The sequence below is a fragment of the Pan paniscus genome, chromosome 12, assembly GCF_029289425.2.
Source record: "Pan paniscus chromosome 12, NHGRI_mPanPan1-v2.0_pri, whole genome shotgun sequence".
NCBI lineage: Eukaryota > Metazoa > Chordata > Mammalia > Primates > Hominidae > Pan > Pan paniscus.
In genome coordinates, this window is record NC_073261.2 from 83,088,876 (window position 1) to 83,106,065 (window position 17,190).

Here is a 17,190-nt window from a genome sequence, read left to right on the forward strand (position 1 = left end):
GTTCAGAAAAGAATGTGGACTAAGATAGTCAAGGAAGGCCTTATCAGAGGAGTTAGATATTTGAGATGGGTGGTAGAGCAGAGTGTGATTTGGAAACACCAAAAAGTGGTAGGAAAAGAGCATATCAAGATGGTGGACCAAATGTGCAGTGGGATACTGGAGGGAGTGCATGTGATGTATCATGGGCCAGTGAGGAGATCAAGCTGAAGGAAAGCTGCTGTGCTTTAGAGAGCAGTGCAAGATTTGATAAGAGACCAGTTGTGGAAACCCTCAGATGTCAGCCAGAGGAATATGGACTTGATCCAGGAGTTAAGAGGAAGTTAGTGAGCTCTGGCTGACACTGGTAAGTAGGCTGCTGTCTATATGCACATGAAATACACTAAATGCTTTACATCTTTCCATCCTCGCTTAGTGGTCATCAGAGTTTCTAGTGTCTCTTAAGGATTAACAGAAATCTCTCTAGTAGCAGTCCTTGTCACCTGGAAGCCCCTGTTGCCTGCCTGGGCAGCTAGTAATAGGAGTAGAGATATTTGTATGCACTTGAGACCACATGGGTTTTGTCTTTCCAATATTGCTAAGAGTACCATAGAACCACAGAATTTATAACAGTAAAGGGAATTTAGAGATCGTCTAATCCAGTGGAATTCATTCTTCAAACAAGCTTATGTGGAAATTCAAGATATTGAAAATAGTAGAGATGGTTTCAATATGGTCTAAACTGGGGTGGGGGCCTGGAGACCCACCTGCATGGCTTCCTTCCTGTTGATAGCCCCAGAAAGGACTAAGAGAAGCACCCTAACTCCCTATTTCAAAACAGTGATCTAATCTAAGCTGATATTTGTAGAAGAGGTAATAGACACGGGGGCAGGCGACTTCTTCCTACTTGAAAGATATGGCTGTCTCAGAAGATGGCTCAAATTAGGGATGTAAATAGCAAGTTTGTTTTTTGCCTCTTGACCTGCTTTCTTCCTCTCCCGAGGCCTGATCATCCTTGTGGAAAATTCTACAACTTCATGTCCTTGGGCTGCCAGGGCCCTCTCTTAGGAGCTGCCTTCCATGGATAGGGCTTCATGCTCCAGACCTTCTTGCCATCAAAACTTAACTATTCTATATCCCTTTTCCTCACTCTCAGCTGGCTGGCTGTCCCTAAATTTTAATATGTAAATAAGTTTGTTCTCCCGGGTCACACAGCTGTTTTCCAGTAGTGACCTGGTAGAGACAGCACCTTTAACTGAAGTCCGTAACTGACGCAGGCTTTACGGCAGTGCGCTGGCCTGGCAGGAGCACATCTGCCCTCATATTAAGCTGCTCAGCCCTGATACATTTGTCCCGTGTGGCTGGGGTTTCGGCCACCTCCAGAAGGGCTGTGGGCAGCATGAGCTGGTCTTACATGAATGGGCCAAGGGAGCATCTTGGAGAGAGGCCCTCCTAAGTCTCACTGTCCTTTCCTTTCCCTCAGCTGCCAGTGATGATCAGGCTTCCTCAGCAATTAGACTGGCCTGGGGGCCTCTGGGAATAACACCTTCCCACGCAAGTTCAGGGGCTCACTCTAGGACTCCCCAAGCCAGACGGGTCCTCACCAGTCCGCAGGCTCTGCGTTCCTGGGTAACCACAAGGAGAGTCACATCTAGAGGCACTTGGTAAATGGAAAGCCTTTAACGGGAAAACACAGTGCAGTGCCATTGAGGAGAGGCAGAGAATACTCAAGGTTAGCAAGTCAGTGGTCTGGCCCCTGCTGGACTACTGCCCAGCAAGGTGTGGCCTGTAATTTCCTTAGGCCTGAGTTTTCATCTGTAAAGTGGGAAGCTCTAAAATGAAGGTGTGAAATAGAGGAGACCAGGGGAGGGCATAGTGAGTAATGGAAGTGTAAACATAAAAGTGCTAAGGAGATACGGGAACTATCTATTGTCAAATAACGAAGTCTCTATCAACATAATCGCCACGTTGAAAATGTGCCTTTATGCTGGTCCTCACAGAAACAGCTGCACTTGGAGCCTTGGCTTTTCACCAGACTGGCTACCAGGATATAACACCAGTCTACGTGGTTTCTAATTGCTTGGCCTAATGTCTCACTTTTCACCTGATTGTGTTTGGGACACATAGATACAATTTGTTTTCTAGAAAACCTTGATTCTATTCTTGGTTTCTGCCCTTGTCTTGGCTAGGTCACTTGAGCTACTTTGTTGATTTATAAAAATGGGAATAATAATTTCTATTTTTCTTCCTTCTTAAGAATTTTATAAAGATAAAATAAGAATACTTTTTAAAGAGAAAACTTTTAATATAATAAGATGTTGATATTGTTATTATCATTACTACTATTTTTACCAGGGCTAATTTCCAAGTGTGTGCCTTGCCAAATTCACATGACCACGGTCCTATTGACGGTGCTGTTAGAAATTCTCCCCTTGTGATTTACATAGCTCAGGCAGCATCCAGAAGATTTCATCCACCTCACCTATTTATCCTTTTTTATGCTTTTAGGGAGAAATAAGGTTTGAAAAGAAAGGGGACTTCTGTTAACATTCTATATAAGATTTGATGCTATATCTCTTCCAAGCCCCAAACTGTACAATAAAAGTTTTCTTGGATACTACTTTTCTCCCATAATTCCTAGCACATAGCTTATTAAGTTATTAACCAGCAATTACTCTGGCAGCATATTAAACTTTACTTTTAAACAAGTCACAGAGGGAGGGAAACACGCATCTCTCGTAAAAGGAATAAAAAACATACACCCTCTAAAACAGTTTCCCCAGGGTTTGAACAAATCCCAAGCCCCACACCAAGGTCTCTTTTTCATCATTCTCTGCACATAGCTTGAGTGTTAGTACAGTAATGAGAACAAGATGCCTAATAGAAAGATGGAAAAATATGAGGATTCTGGAGGCTCCCTGGGGGCTCTCTGGAAAGGCAGGTGATTAATATTAGGAGGGAAAGGCAAAGGCATGGCATTGAAGCTGTGGGCTTCCTCCAGCAGCAGCAATCCTAAGGGAAACAGAGGAGGCTGTGGCTTTGGCCCTAACCTAAAAAGGGGACCCCAGTACCTTTTGCAGACTGCTGGGGCCTTGCTGAATGCCTACCCAGAACCCTGGTAGGAGTGGGTAAGGCCCTCTGCTTTCACAGATTACATTCCCCAGGATCAAAACCTGCTCTTCCAGGGAAAGCCCACTGTGCTCTGCAATGCATAGCTGGACCTTCAGTCACTTTCTGGACAGACTAACAGCTCACGGTCTCTCACTTTGTGCATGGTAGCTCAGTAAGAATTCCGTATAAGTTGGTCCACGACCAGAGCAGGGCATGGAGGATGGCTTCACTTTAAAAGGAAAATCCAAGTAGGAGGGCTGTGGGGCAGCATCTACATATGGCTGTGAGTATAAACACTCACAAAGCTCCAGACCAAGAAAGGCAGGATGGATGTTGGGGCATACCATAAAAATGCAGCTCTGTCGCCACACCTCCCCCAGGGAGGGCAAGGTAAACGAGCAGTCCTGGTAGCCAGCCAGGCCTTGCAAGCTTCTGCCAGCTGGCCCTGCATGCACAGCTAAACTCTCCATATTACAGTGGGGGAAATAACTTGTTTAAATATATATATTCTGCAGTTCATCACCATTTTGCATTTTGGTTTAAACAAGTCCCCTATTGTTTGTCTAAGAGTGCCATATGATGGTTACTTGGCTGGGGGCCATGGTAAAAATTGGAAATCGGAATGGCAGATGTGGGTTCTTTTTATTTAATTTATACTTCCACATTTACGTGGCTTAATGTGGCCTCCATCAAAAGAAGTACCTCCTAACTCCTATCCACAGGATATAGCCAAATATAAGGAGAGGCAGTATCTGGTCCATGGACAGCTGTTACAATGATGTGAAGTGCTCAAGACTACAAAGATGGCCAGTGGGATCTCTGGGAGATGGGGAAGCTCAACAAAATATCCTGGGTTCAGACAGCCATTCAGCGTATCCTCAGAGGTAGTTTTCTGGATAATTAGAAAAGTAATCCTCTAGAAATAGAGGAGGGGCTTTGAAGTGAGGTGGTTTTTAGGGGGGTTTGTTGTTGTTATTGCTGTTTGAGATAGGATCTCACTATATTGCCCAGGCTGGTCTTGAACTCCTGATCTCAAGCAATCCTTCCATGTCAGCCTCCAGAGTAGCTGGGATTATAGGTGCCTGTGCCACCTAAACCCAGCTTGAAGTGAATTTTAAATAAAGGGCAGGAGGTGGGTAGATATGTGTCAAGTGGAGGGATCATAATGGGATGTGGAAACATGTTGTAGACTAATTTCCCCTTTTTCAACCATTTTCCCTCTCCCATTCTTCTAACCACCCCCCCTCTTTCCTTCTCCCCCCACTCCCCTTCTCACCTGCCTTCTCTCCCTTTGCCTCTCACCCACTTTTCCTCTTAACCTGGTTTCCTTCTTTCCAGCCCGTTATGGGCCTGCTGGTGGTCCCTAGGATATTGATTCATTAACTCCAGTGCTGGCTCCATGACAAGAAGCTTCTAGTACTTCTTGCTTATTGTGGTTGAGAACAGAAGTGATCTGAGCTGCTTATATAGGAGCTAAGATAAGAGAACTACCCCAGATGGGCTGGGATGAGCCTGCCAGCTGCACCTGTTTGATTTTTTGGAATTCCTTCTCTTTCACCAGCTCAAACCCCTCCAATGCCTCTAGAGCCTTCCTCCATGACAATCATGACAATCAAATCAATCCTCTGTTTTTATGTGTATTTTTTTCTCCACATATACCCCTCCCCCAACAAGATCATAAGCTCTGCAAAGCCATAACCTTTTCCTCTCCCTCCCCTTCCCACCCCATGTAGGATATCCCCCATACTGCTCAGTAAATGTTTCTGTATTAATAAAGTTAAGCCATGTGTCTTAGAGACCTTAACAGACACTAGCAACCTAAAGCCAAAACAGCAGTTTCCAGCCCTCTGAAGATGGCAGTGAATTCTGGTAGAGCTTGGTGAGTCCAAAGTGAATTCCCTCTCTCTTCCAGGGAGCCCACCAAGGCTTCACAATATTGAGTGGGGACCCCAGCTGTCCAGTGTGACTTGAGCTTATGGGATCCCACTGGGGTCTTCATTCTTTGGAACTTTTAGAGCTCTGAAAGACTACTTCTGTTTCGGGCCCCTGTTGACTCATCCCATATCATTTCCTACTAATCCCACTGGCCATCTTTCTAGTCTTGGCAGTTCACATCATTGTAACAGCTGTCCATGGACCAGACACTGCCTCTCCTTATATTTGATTATATCCTGTAGATAGGAGTTAGGAGGTACTTCTTTGATGGAGGCCACATTAAGCCATGTAAATGTGGAAACATAAATTAAATAAAAATAACCCACCTCTGCCATTCCAATTCCCGCCCCCCATACCATTGTCCCTTTTAGCACTTGTTATTCTCTAAACATGTCATGTCCCCAAGTCTTTGGACATGCTACTTCCTCTGTTGTGGTCACTTTGCCCATGGTCTGCCTCCTCCCCATTCTCCAACTCTCTGCCAAGGCCCTTCCTGACTCACCCAGACAAACAGTTACTCTGTTAATCCCTCCTTTTGGGGCACCCATCATACTCTTGCATGACTGGTTGTGTGTTTTCCCAACTACACTAGTGGCTTTCAAGTGTTTTTTTTTTTTTTTTTTTTGACAGACATTGACAGCAAGAAACAGCTTTTACATATGACCTAATGCATATGTTTGTGTGTATATACTGTGCACACACACATGAAATCATGCACAGTCGGAAATTTTAGTAGCTGCGTAAGATATAAATTGCCAAAAATGCAACAGAGAGGGAATTTGCTCAAGATAGAGCATATTTAATTTCAGGAATGTGTGCTTTCAACATATCCACTGCCATTTTGGATACAAAGCATAACCCTATTGATGCCATTCAGTATAATGTAGGGTAGCTTATTACCTGGAAAAGAAAAAGAAAAAAGCTAGACCAGTCAATTATTTTACTTAAACTTGTTGCATTTTAATGGTTATTTAAATCTTAAAGATAACTTATTAAAAATTATTCTTAGCAAGGACTTAATGGAAAGCTGATACATAACAAAAACCTTAGTGAAACAATCCCTTGGGAAATCTCTGAACTTCTTTAAATCTCCTGCCCTCTGTCCTTACTACACTACTTTGATACACTCTGATTATATTTTCCTCCTTTCTCCCTCTGTCTTCCTCGTAGCTCCTTTTCTCCCTTCTTCTTCTGCCCCCATCTCTCTCCTCTTCCCTTCCTCCCTCCTTCCCTTCCTTCCTTTCTTCTTCCTTCTTTCTTTCCTTCCTTTATTGCTGGTCACTACCCACTAGTTGATTTCATAACCTAACATACATTTGGAAAAACACTATTCAGGACTCTAAGTTCCTTGAGGGCAGTGACTGTGTCACTGAATCACTTCATCTTCCTATTTCCAAACCCACCACTGTTCCTGGCTCTCAGTAGCCTCTTAATAAATGTTTTCTGAATGAATAGGCCTCAGTTAAAAACAAAACAAAACCAAAAAAAAAAAAAAAAAACCTGCAGCCACTGGGATTCCGGAAGGGACAGGAAAAGTGAATAATTTATCACAGACTTCCCCAAGACTTCTGCTGTCCTCTAGACACTGGGGCTTTTGTGGACGTGTCTGGGAAGCCCTGCCCTCTGCCTGCCTTCTGCCTCTCCCAACTTCCAGGAGAGAGGGCAGGAGATTTAAAGAAGTTCAGAGATTTCCCAAGGCAAAAACATATTAATCAAGTTCTTAAGTGGATATTTAAAAGGACAAATGGTAAAAAAGAGTGGAAGAAAACAGGATTCTTAACAGGGCCTTCATTTCATCTTCTGTATGTCAACTTCGTCCGCATAGTGCTGGATTCCTTCTCCTCCTTCAAAAGCCACTAGTAATGCTGCTTTTCAGTGCATCTGCTACATGCTGATCACTTCTGATTTTTTTTGAGCACTATAAATCTTCATTATGCTGTGCTCTATGCCAGGATTTTTCCATTTGGGGGTAGAAAAATTCCCCAAGCCCACCAAAACCCTGTGGCTTAGTTTCCTGTCCAGCTGGCGTGCTGCTCTTCGGGATTTTGTTCCCATCATCAAAGTGGCTTGACAGACTGAGAACAAACCTCTGGCTCACCCTGAACTTACAGTGCACCATTTCCAAGTCAGAACAAACACCAAGTAATAGCAAGAGAAAAAGAATGAAAAAAATTATTTTCCTGACTTAGAAGCCAGTTCAGAGTGAAGCCCAACTCTGTGACTCCAGACAGGGATGTTATAAGGCCTTGGCTGTCCTCAAGGGTGGAGTCATGAACAGTGGGCTCCGGGCCGGAATTTCACTCAGAGTCATCTCAAAGGAGAAGCCATGGATGGACTCCTTTGTGGCCCCAAATCTTCTGTTTCCTGGAATCCAAAGCAGCAGCATTTGAGGGAGCCTCCCATGATCTTGTTGACTACATCACACTTGGCCCCAAGCCTCACAGTTGTGGGAGCAGTCAGTGATTCCTGAAGTGTCCCAGGAGGCCAGTAAGGTCACCAGCCTGTACCGGGTCTAGGGAAGATGCAGAACACTTCAGCCTGGCAGAAGGCTCTAAAGATCATCAACCTTTCCTCTGTTCATTTTGAAATTTTTAAAAATATGCTAACTTAGCTGAAAATCTCATGGAAACCAGGCTCCTCATCAGACTTGAAAGTCAAACCGGTTTCTCAACAACTTCTCTTTATGGTTCTGTATGGCTCCACAGAAAACCAGAAAAACATTTGGGGCAAGAAGCTATGACTCTGTGAGGCCACATGGGAGCAGGCAGTCAATTATTACACTAAGGAACACCCAGCTAGCATGAAGTATCCCATCACTTAAAAGCCTGACCAGCCTTCCTCTTGTTTCCACCTTATCAACGCATTCTCTTATCTTCCCAAGCTGCCGCTCCTTGGAACTGGAGAAGCCAAATGAATTCCCTCTCACATCTCTTACCCTCTTTCCAAATGCCCTTCCTTATCAACTTTGTCTCTAAATTCTTCCCATCTTACATGGCCCGGTTGGAAGTATAACTTCATTTCTCCAGTCCACCCTGGTGGGTTGGTGGGTTGGTTGTTTGGTTGGTTGGTTTTTTGGGTTAACTCCTTACATCCTATTCTGAAGTTTGTCTTTGTTTTTGTCTCCAAAACTAGTCAAAATTCTCAGGTCAGTAGCCGTCTCCTGTGCATGTCCTCCCTGCACCTAGCTCAAGGCTGGATGCACAGGAGACATCCTATCTGCTTTCTCAGGCCACTGGCTTTCCTCCCTGAATGGCTCTTGCTTTAGCAGGGGGCAGTCTCAACTAGTAGAAATTTTACCATTGGGAATGATATCATTAAAGTTTTCATAGACTGTGGGCTTTCCATAGTGGATGGAAGAGTAACAGCAGAAAGTTACGATTGAGAGTCCCAGGGTAAACTAGAGACAAAAGATAGGGGCAGGGTTAAAAAGTAGAACCCCAGGCTAGACAATATAACAAGACCCCATCTCTACAAAAATAATTTTAAAAATTAGCTGGATGTGGTGGCATGCACCTGTAGTCCCAGATATTTGGGAGGCTGAGGTGGGAGGATCGCTTGAGCCCAGGAGGTTGAGGCTACAGTGAGCCATGATCATGCCACTGCACTTCAGCCTGAGCAACAGAGAAAGACCCTGTCTCAAAACAAAACAAAACAAAAAAGAAAGAAAAGAAAATGAGGCAAATCTCTATGTTCTTAATAGAATGGTATCCAAAACATATTAGTGAAAAGGAGTGATGATCAGGACCGAGTATATAGTAAGCCACCATTTATATAAACAAGTGGGTAGCAGATAGATGCTTATAAAAGAATAGAGCCTGGCGCGGTGGCTCATGCCTGTAATCCCAGCACTTTGGGAGGTCGAGGCAGGTGGATCACGAGGTCAGGAGATCGAAACCATCCTGGCTAACACGGTGAAACCCCGTCTCTAATAAAAAATACAAAAAATTAGCCGGGCGTGGCGGTGGGCGCCTGTAGTCCCAGCTACTCCGGAGGCTGAGGCAGGAGAATGGCATGAACCCGGCAGGTGGGGCTTGCAGTGAGCCAAGATCGCACCACTGCACTCCAGCCTGGGTGACAGAGCAAGACTCTGTCTCAAAAAAAAAAAAAAAAAAAAAAAAAAAAAGAATAGAATGTGCTTGGAAGGATATGCTAGAAAGTAGTAATAGCGGTTGCCTCGAGAACAGTATATGGGCAGGGGGTAGGGTTGTAGAAAAGGGATTTCATTTTCATTGCATGTCCTTTTGTGCTTTTTCAATTATTTTTGCATGTGTTACCTATTTATTTATTTATTTTTGAGACAGAGTCTCACTCTGTCACCCAGGCTGGCATGCAGTGGCATGATCTCAGCTCACTGCAACCTCTGCCTTCCAGGTTCAAGTGATTTTCCTGCCTCAGTTTCCTGAGTAGCTGGGACTACAGGCGCCCGCCACCATGCCCGGCTCATTTTTGTATTTTTAATACAGATGGGGTTTCACCATGTTGGCCATGCTGATCTCGAACTCCTGACCTCAGGTGATCCACCCACCTCAGCCTCCCAAAGTGCTGGGATTACGGACATGAGCCACCATGCCTGCACCACCAGCACACTCTTAACCAGCCTCTTGTTTTTCAGTCTTAATCCCTGTAATCCCAGCTACTTGGGAGGCTGAGGCAGGATAATCACGAACTCAGGAGGTGGAGGTTGCAGTAAGCCGAGATCATACCACCGCACTCCAGCCTAGGGGACAGAGCGAGACTCTGTCTCAAAAAAAAAAGTATCTGATACATATTTTTCATGTTAGACATACACCAGCTCCAGATATAGGCAATTCAGGATAGAGGTGTGAATAAACTTTAAGGAAATTGTAAAACTTAGTTTATAGGAAATGAGAAGGATGGATTTCAGGATTAAGCCACATGGAAACTCACTAGCCAGAACACTTGTGCCAATATCAATGCCATCCCCTAATCCCATGTTGGAAGGAGAGAAGGGCAAGGAATGGACAGTTCTGGAACATCTGCCATGGCCAGGCACTGAGATGGGCATTTTAAGTTTACTGTGCCACATTGAACACTCACAGTGACTCACAGTAAGGCTGTCTTAGTCCATTTTCTATTGCTGTAACAGAATGTATGTATTGTATTTATTGTAACAGATGGCACTGGCATCTGGTGAGGGTCATCCCATGGTGGAAGGCTGAAGGCAGAAAAGAGCACGCAAGACAGAGAGGAAATCAAGCCAAACTCATCTTTATAACAAACTCAGTCTCCAAATCACTAGCCCAATCCCAAGATAACAACATTCATTCATTCATGAGGACAGTACCCTCATGACCCAATCACCTCTTAAAGGCTCTGCCTCTTAACAGTGTTACAATAGCATTACATTTCAACATGAATTTTAGCAGGGGCAGTCAAACCATAGCAGAGGTGATAATACAGTTCCCATTTTACAAGTCAGGAATCTGATTCAGGTCACAGAGATTGTAAGTGGGAAAGCCAGGACTCAATTGTAGGTCTGTCCCTACTGTCTCTACTACTCACATTGTATTATTAGTACACCAAAGACGTTTTGGCCTTTTCATGGCCAAAGACACTCAAGAGTCAAGGCCCTTCAGTGCTGTTCTTAAAAAGAAAGTCTTTCTTCTTCCTTTTGTATATAGATACCCAAATCTGAGCCCACTTACTATTTCTACTATGTTGTTCAAAGAGCTGCTCTATATATTGAATGAAGAAAAAAATCCATTTATTGGGGAAAATGTCATCTCCAGTGTTTGTTAATCTTGCCATGTGTCTATTGTTCAGCTGGTTATTTCAAGTCCACAGATACAGCTTTTCATATGTGAGTGTAATTTTCCTTCTCCACAATACTAAATCTGATTTTCATGACTGATTTTTTTTCCCCCAAATTTCTATACTTAAAAATGTAGAATAATAGAGTACCATCTCCCCACCCCTTCTGTCCCATCTTATTTTCAACTAACTAAGATAGGATCTTGGTGTTTGTTTTCATTTTATTTTATTTGAAGCCAGAGCATAGAGTTGTTATCTATTTTGTCTACACATAGCCTTGGCCTCCATCATATGGTCAAGGATTTCATTTGCTCACATTAGTTGCTTATTTTCTTGCCATCAATGATTGTACATCATTTCTTAATATTTGCCATAGCTGCTTAAGCCCCATCATATACCATAGAAAATACCCATGTTCTCCTTCCTGAGACCCAGACCTAAGGGAGAGAAAATCTCAATTTATATTCTGTTCTTTACCTTTCCAGGCAAAATCCATGTTTGGTGACCAGAGCGGTATATATTGATATTCTCTTCCTATTGACTTGCTGCCTCAACAAATCTGCAAAGGACAACCAGCCAGGTATGATTCATAGTTATACTGTATTTTGGAATGGTTACACATCTTTGAAATGTGGATGGCGTTTTGAGTGGCTCTGCCACACACTGCTCCACCTTCTACTTTTGTAAGACTAACCACACATCAAAATTAAACAGTGTCATATAGTTCCCTCATAGAAGTTTGTCAGGGAAACTTGTTCTTGTTTATTTGGAAGTTTGCCGTTTATTTTCTAGTTGGTCATTCAGGGAAGAGTGAACTCTACTCAGATACCCTCTCTGCATCTACGACCCCGGCTTTTTTCTATTTTATGTATTTTCTTTGAAAGGTCATTATTTTGAATAGCTGTGAGTTCATTCTGTTCCATTCTGTGGAGATAACTGAGCTGGGCTCATTTGATGCTGGGTATTTGAGACTCTCTTCTCAAATCGACCCCTACACCAATGCACTTATGAGTTGCTGCCTCAGACTCTGACTTTCCACATGTTTCTTGGTCATGTGTGTTTCTGGGGATGGACCCCAGATCCACATACAGTTGCTCTATTTTAATCATGATTTGCGAAGTGGTTTTTCTTTTTTAAGGGAAAATGGCAACTCCAAATAAAATTTTTTTGATGTGTTTATATAAGAGGCTACAGGAAGTGCTGTACATGAATTCCAGGCCACGGACTGAAACTGATTTTCATCAACACAAACTGGAATGCAGGGTAATGAGTCTGCAACTGGTTAAAATCAGCCTCTTCTAATTGATTAGGCCTGTCTAAAGGAGGCTACAATTACAAAGTCAGATTCTGAGTGCAAGCAGACCAGGCCTTTCCTCTGTTACATTTAGTCTGTCAATGATTTGTTGTCTTCGGTAAATACATTCAGGCTGTCAATGTTCAGCTCTGTTCATATGGAACCCTGTTCCCAAATTCAAACCAATTTAAAATGCTTTGCAGGAGGGAGGTGGGGGAGGTGGGAGCATGCAAAACCGTCTCACCCAGATCGATGTATATTAGCCCACAAAACCCCTGTGGCCATGCAGAGGTAATAAGAACGTGCTAGACTCTCATCAAGTCCACATCCCTGGATAGGAGTAGCTGTTGTATCCTCTTTGTAGTGTAAAATCATATGGTTTTATAGCTATAAAGCAATCCCAGTTTATGCCTCTTATCCCAGCATAATTATTAATAGTGCGCCCTTTTACTCTTGAAAGTGACCAGGTTTGCATAATAAATTACTGGTCACCGTGGCTGTAAGGGACCACAGAGTTGCATCTACTCCAGCTTACCCTTAAGTCAACTGGAGTCTAAAGTTTAAAAAGAGACTATGAATCCAATGTTACCAAGTAAATTGCTTTAGATTTCCACCATTTCTGTATTTCAGTTCCAAATTCCATATAGCTTTGTAATACTTCCCTGCCTATGTATCTAAAGGGCTTTGGCCATAAGAGATTTGTTCATTGCTTACAAATCTACTCCCTGGGATTCTGACAGTTTATGATTGACTATAATCATTAGTTTATTTGAACTGAGTTTTTCTTGGCTCAGTGCCATTATTCTTTGTCTAGAATGGTTAATCCTTATATGTTGTAAAATACCGTCTTTCTTCCCCAACTACCCATCCTTTACTGATGAGCTGGGTTCCTTGAAGATGACTTTAGCTTTTTTGAACCATCCATTTCTCCAAGCTGTTAACATTATTTAGAGTTTATACCCTAATTAAACAGATCACAGCTTGTTTTCACAAGCTGTGTTTAATAACTTAACAGTATTTCACTTGCATCTATATATTACTCTTAAAGATGTTACTCTACAGAGTAAGATGTGAGGACAGGATGCTTTTATTCTAGTATGACAACCATAGCTCTAAAAATTTTGTCCTGCACTATCCAATACTGCAGCCACTAGTCATGTGTGGATCTTGAGCGCTTGAGATGTGGTTGGTCCAAAATGAGATGTTTTGTTAGTGTAAAATACATACTAGATTTCAAAGACTTAGTATGAGTTAAAAATAAAATTTCTCAATAATTTTGTAATATGTATGTGTTGGAATGATGTTTTTGACATGTTGGATTAAATTTAAAATGTATTATCAAAATTAATTTTACCCGTTTCTTTTACTTTTTAAAATGTGGCAACTAAGGTCAGATGTGGTGGCTCAAGCCCATAATTCAGCACTTTAGGAGGCTGAGGCAGGAGGATTGCTTGAGGCCAGAAGTTTGAGACCAGCCTGGCAGCATAGTGAGGCCTCATCTCTAAAAAAAAAAAATTTAATTAGCCACATGTGGTAGCACACATCTGTAGGCCTAGGTACTTGGGAGGCTGAGACAGGAGGATTACTTCAACCCAGGAGTTCGAGGCTGCAGTGAGCTATGATCATGCCATTGCTTTCCAGCCTGGGCAACAGAGCGATACCCTGTCTCAAAATAAAATAAAATAAAATAAAATAAAATATGGCAACTAGAATGGGAAAAATAACAAAGTAAAACTGTCATTGAAATATATGTGTTTAACTTTGTCAAATGGAAAGATAGGAAGAATTGTAAATGACATCATAACCCAAAAGGTACATTACAGTAACATTATTAATGATGAAGAATGTGGCTGTTTACATTTTAAATTACATATATATGACTCATTTTTATCAGACAGCACAAATTTTATTCAGTCCTCAGGGAATTGCCCTCATAAAATCGCTAGATGTGTTTGTATTTATGTATATGTATGAATGTTCATGTTCATATAATACATCCACACAAACAATAGGAGCATATTTTCTTTCTTTGAGGATGGAATAGATTTTTAGAAATAACCAAATACCAAATAAAATGGCAATTAAGACGGAAAGCACTGTTTGGGATAAAAATAAACTGTGCTTAATGTAGTGAAGTCTATTCTTGTGTGTTTTATAAATTGTTCCACAAAACAGGTTGAGCATTAGATAAATATATCACCAAATAAGGTGATCACTTATTTGGATGTGTAGATTTCAATATGCTTTCAAAATAATGTGATGATATTATAGTTTTAGCATGTAAGCTCCTTGAAAGAATGGACCATGTCTTAGATTCTTTGTCATCTAAGCACATAGTAGACCCTCATTAAATGGATTTATTAACTGTTTGATGAAATGCAGTTCTCCTCAGTTTTTAGAATAGTAACAGCTGTTATCAAAATACAGATTTTATTTAAACTCATGTATCAAATAAATGTGAATTCATTTTCTGAATTCAAGCAAGGTGTTTATGTGTGTATGTAAATATATATCTGCCTCCATTATTAGCTCACAAAGCCCAGAGTAGGAAGTATACCACATAGACTGAAGCCAAACCTCTGGGTTTGAATCCTAGATCTGCCATTTACTAACTTTGTGACCTTAGGCAAGTTATTTAGCTGCTTTGAGACACGTTGTTTCCATTGTAAAAGGGGACAGTAAGATCTATATCTTAGAGTGGTTGTCAGCTTATACATGTGAAGCTCTCTGTGAAGAATGTGCTTTGCATGGCACAGAATAAATGCTCACTAATATTAACTATTATTAATATTTTTTTGTTGACATGGAGTTTCACTCGTGTTGCGCAAGCTGGAGTACAATGGCACAATCTCGGCTTACCAAAACTTCCGTGTCCCGGGTTCAAGCAACTCTTCTGCCTCAGCCTCCCGAGTAGCTGGGATTACAGGCATGCGCCACCACGCCTGGCTAATTTTGTATTTTTAGTGGAGACGGGGTTTCTCCTTGTTCGTCAGGCTGGTCTCGAACTCCCAACCTCAGGTGATCCACCCGCCTCGGCCTCCCTAAGTGCTGGGATTACAGACGTGAGCCACCGCGCCCAGCCTATTGTCATTATTATTCGCTGGAAGCTATGCATCTAATCCAGTCTCCTCCAGCCGTGCAGCATTGTGTTCACCTCCTCGCCTTCACTGTTCTCATATTTTTAAACATCTTCAGGAAAGAAGAAATGCCTGCTTTCCTGGGAAAACACTGCAGTATAACATACCTGGCTTAGAATGTCAGGAGTCCACTTGATTAGGGTTGCCCCTGTCCCTCTGACTGATCCAGAAAAAGATCATTTTTTTCTTGTTTATTTATTTTTTCATTCATCAGACCTGCTAGCCTCAGAGATATATTGAGCACTTGTATCTGGAGATAGAGATGAATATGCCTTGGTCTTATAAGTAGGTGCAATGAAGGATTTTTCAGATGCTGTATTAAAGGAAGTATGTATGGGACACATTTGAGGCACTAAAGAAAGATCATTTCTACTTGAGAGGACAGGAAAGACTCCCTTGAATAGGAAGTGGTTGAACAGAGTTTTGACAGTGGGTAGGGATTCACCAGGATGGGCAAGATGGAGGTAGGTATTACAGACAGAGGTAGAAGCATGGCCAAAGCTGTAAGGGCACAAATCAGCACAGCCTTCAGAGCACTAGGGACACGGCAACTGGGGTGTTGGGTTCAAGGCCAGGCAGGTGTGACTGGTGAGGCTGAGGAGGCAGAAACTCAGTCATGGAAGGCCTCATTCATAGGCCAAAGTCCAAGGAGCCTCAATTTGACCCTGTAGACAAAGGAGTTCATTGGACGATCTAAGACAGAGAGTAGGACTGTGTGGTTTTTAAGACAATGTGACATTTCTTTCTCTGCCCTCATCCTTACAGGATTTTTAGGACCCTTATGGAACCAAGTTCCTAGTGTCACTCCAAAATAATGTAACTGGCTGGATGCAGTGGCTCACGCCTATAATCCCAGCACTTTGGGAGGACAAAGCAGGAGGATTGCCTGAGGCCAGGAGTTCGAGATAAGCCTGGGCAACATAGCAAGACTCCATCTCTACAGATTTTTTTTTTTAATTAGCTGGACATGGTGTTATGTGCCTGTAGAGTCCCAGCTACTCAGGATGCTGAAGCAGGAGGATCCCTTCAACCCAAGAGTTCAAGGCTGCAGTGATCTGTGATCACACCATTGCAGTCCAACCTGGGTGACAGAGCAAGATCCTGTCTCTAAAAAAAGAAAAAAAGAAAAAAAAAGAATGTAACTGGAGATTCATTCACTTTGCTTTTGCCCAGCCATTTTGATAATCAATATTAGGGGTTTGGGAGGTAGGGAGTGGGGAATGGAGGACCAGACTAGAATGAAAGGCAGCGCTATGGTAAAAGGAATTATTTTAGAATGGTGGGATTACAGGGGAGATTCCTTCTCTTATTTTCTATTTTACTAATTTTATGAAACATAATTCTGTTTCATTATGTGTATATACATATGTTTAAATTAAATGTATTTAAATATGAATCTTGAAAGGGATTGATTATTCCAAAGGAAATGAAGTAATAACAATTTCAGGGAAACTTTTTTGGATGGAGGAGCATCTGCTCATCCCCTCTCCAGTCCTATTCTGTAAATGGCCTTGGAAGGCTGTTCCTACCTCTGACATGTCTTAGAACCACGTTGAAGGGCTAGGGGCATAAACAAGGAGAAAAACAGTGAAGGAGAAAGGCAGAGAAGATTATTAGAAAAGCTTAAGATAATGATGTGTTTTATGTAATTCAAACTTTTATCTTAGTGCTTCCCAATCATTTGAGGTTTCCTCAGCCATTAACTAGGTTTTAAAATTTTCAAATCTGGGGGTTTTGTTTTGAGTTTTAAACCCACAAGGACTCTCTGTCCCCTGTGTTCTTTTTCCTCTTCTGAATCCAGCTGTCATCATTAGTATATATCAGTTTCCTGCTGGAATGGAAAGAAAATTATAGTGTCCAGATGTAGTTGAGGGAACAAGAAAGAAAAAGCCGAACTGCCACAAGGACTCAGAGGGCTGGGTTTCAGGCTGGCTGGGCAGTGACATGGAGACGAGAGCTTTAATT

General features: G+C 42.2%; 1 protein-coding gene across 4 annotated transcripts in view; it reads left to right on the top strand.

Annotated features, from left to right (window-relative positions):
• The window catches only part of THADA (THADA armadillo repeat containing), a 362,591-nt gene that overhangs the window by 263,555 nt on the left and 81,846 nt on the right, over positions 1-17,190 (top strand). For all 4 annotated transcript variants that reach the window (XM_003809126.5, XM_055108026.3, XM_003809127.7 and 1 more), the window contains one exon: positions 11,280-11,374. In XM_003809126.5, the coding sequence (XP_003809174.3) occupies positions 11,280-11,374 (95 nt within the window). The remainder of the gene's footprint in view (positions 1-11,279; positions 11,375-17,190) is intronic.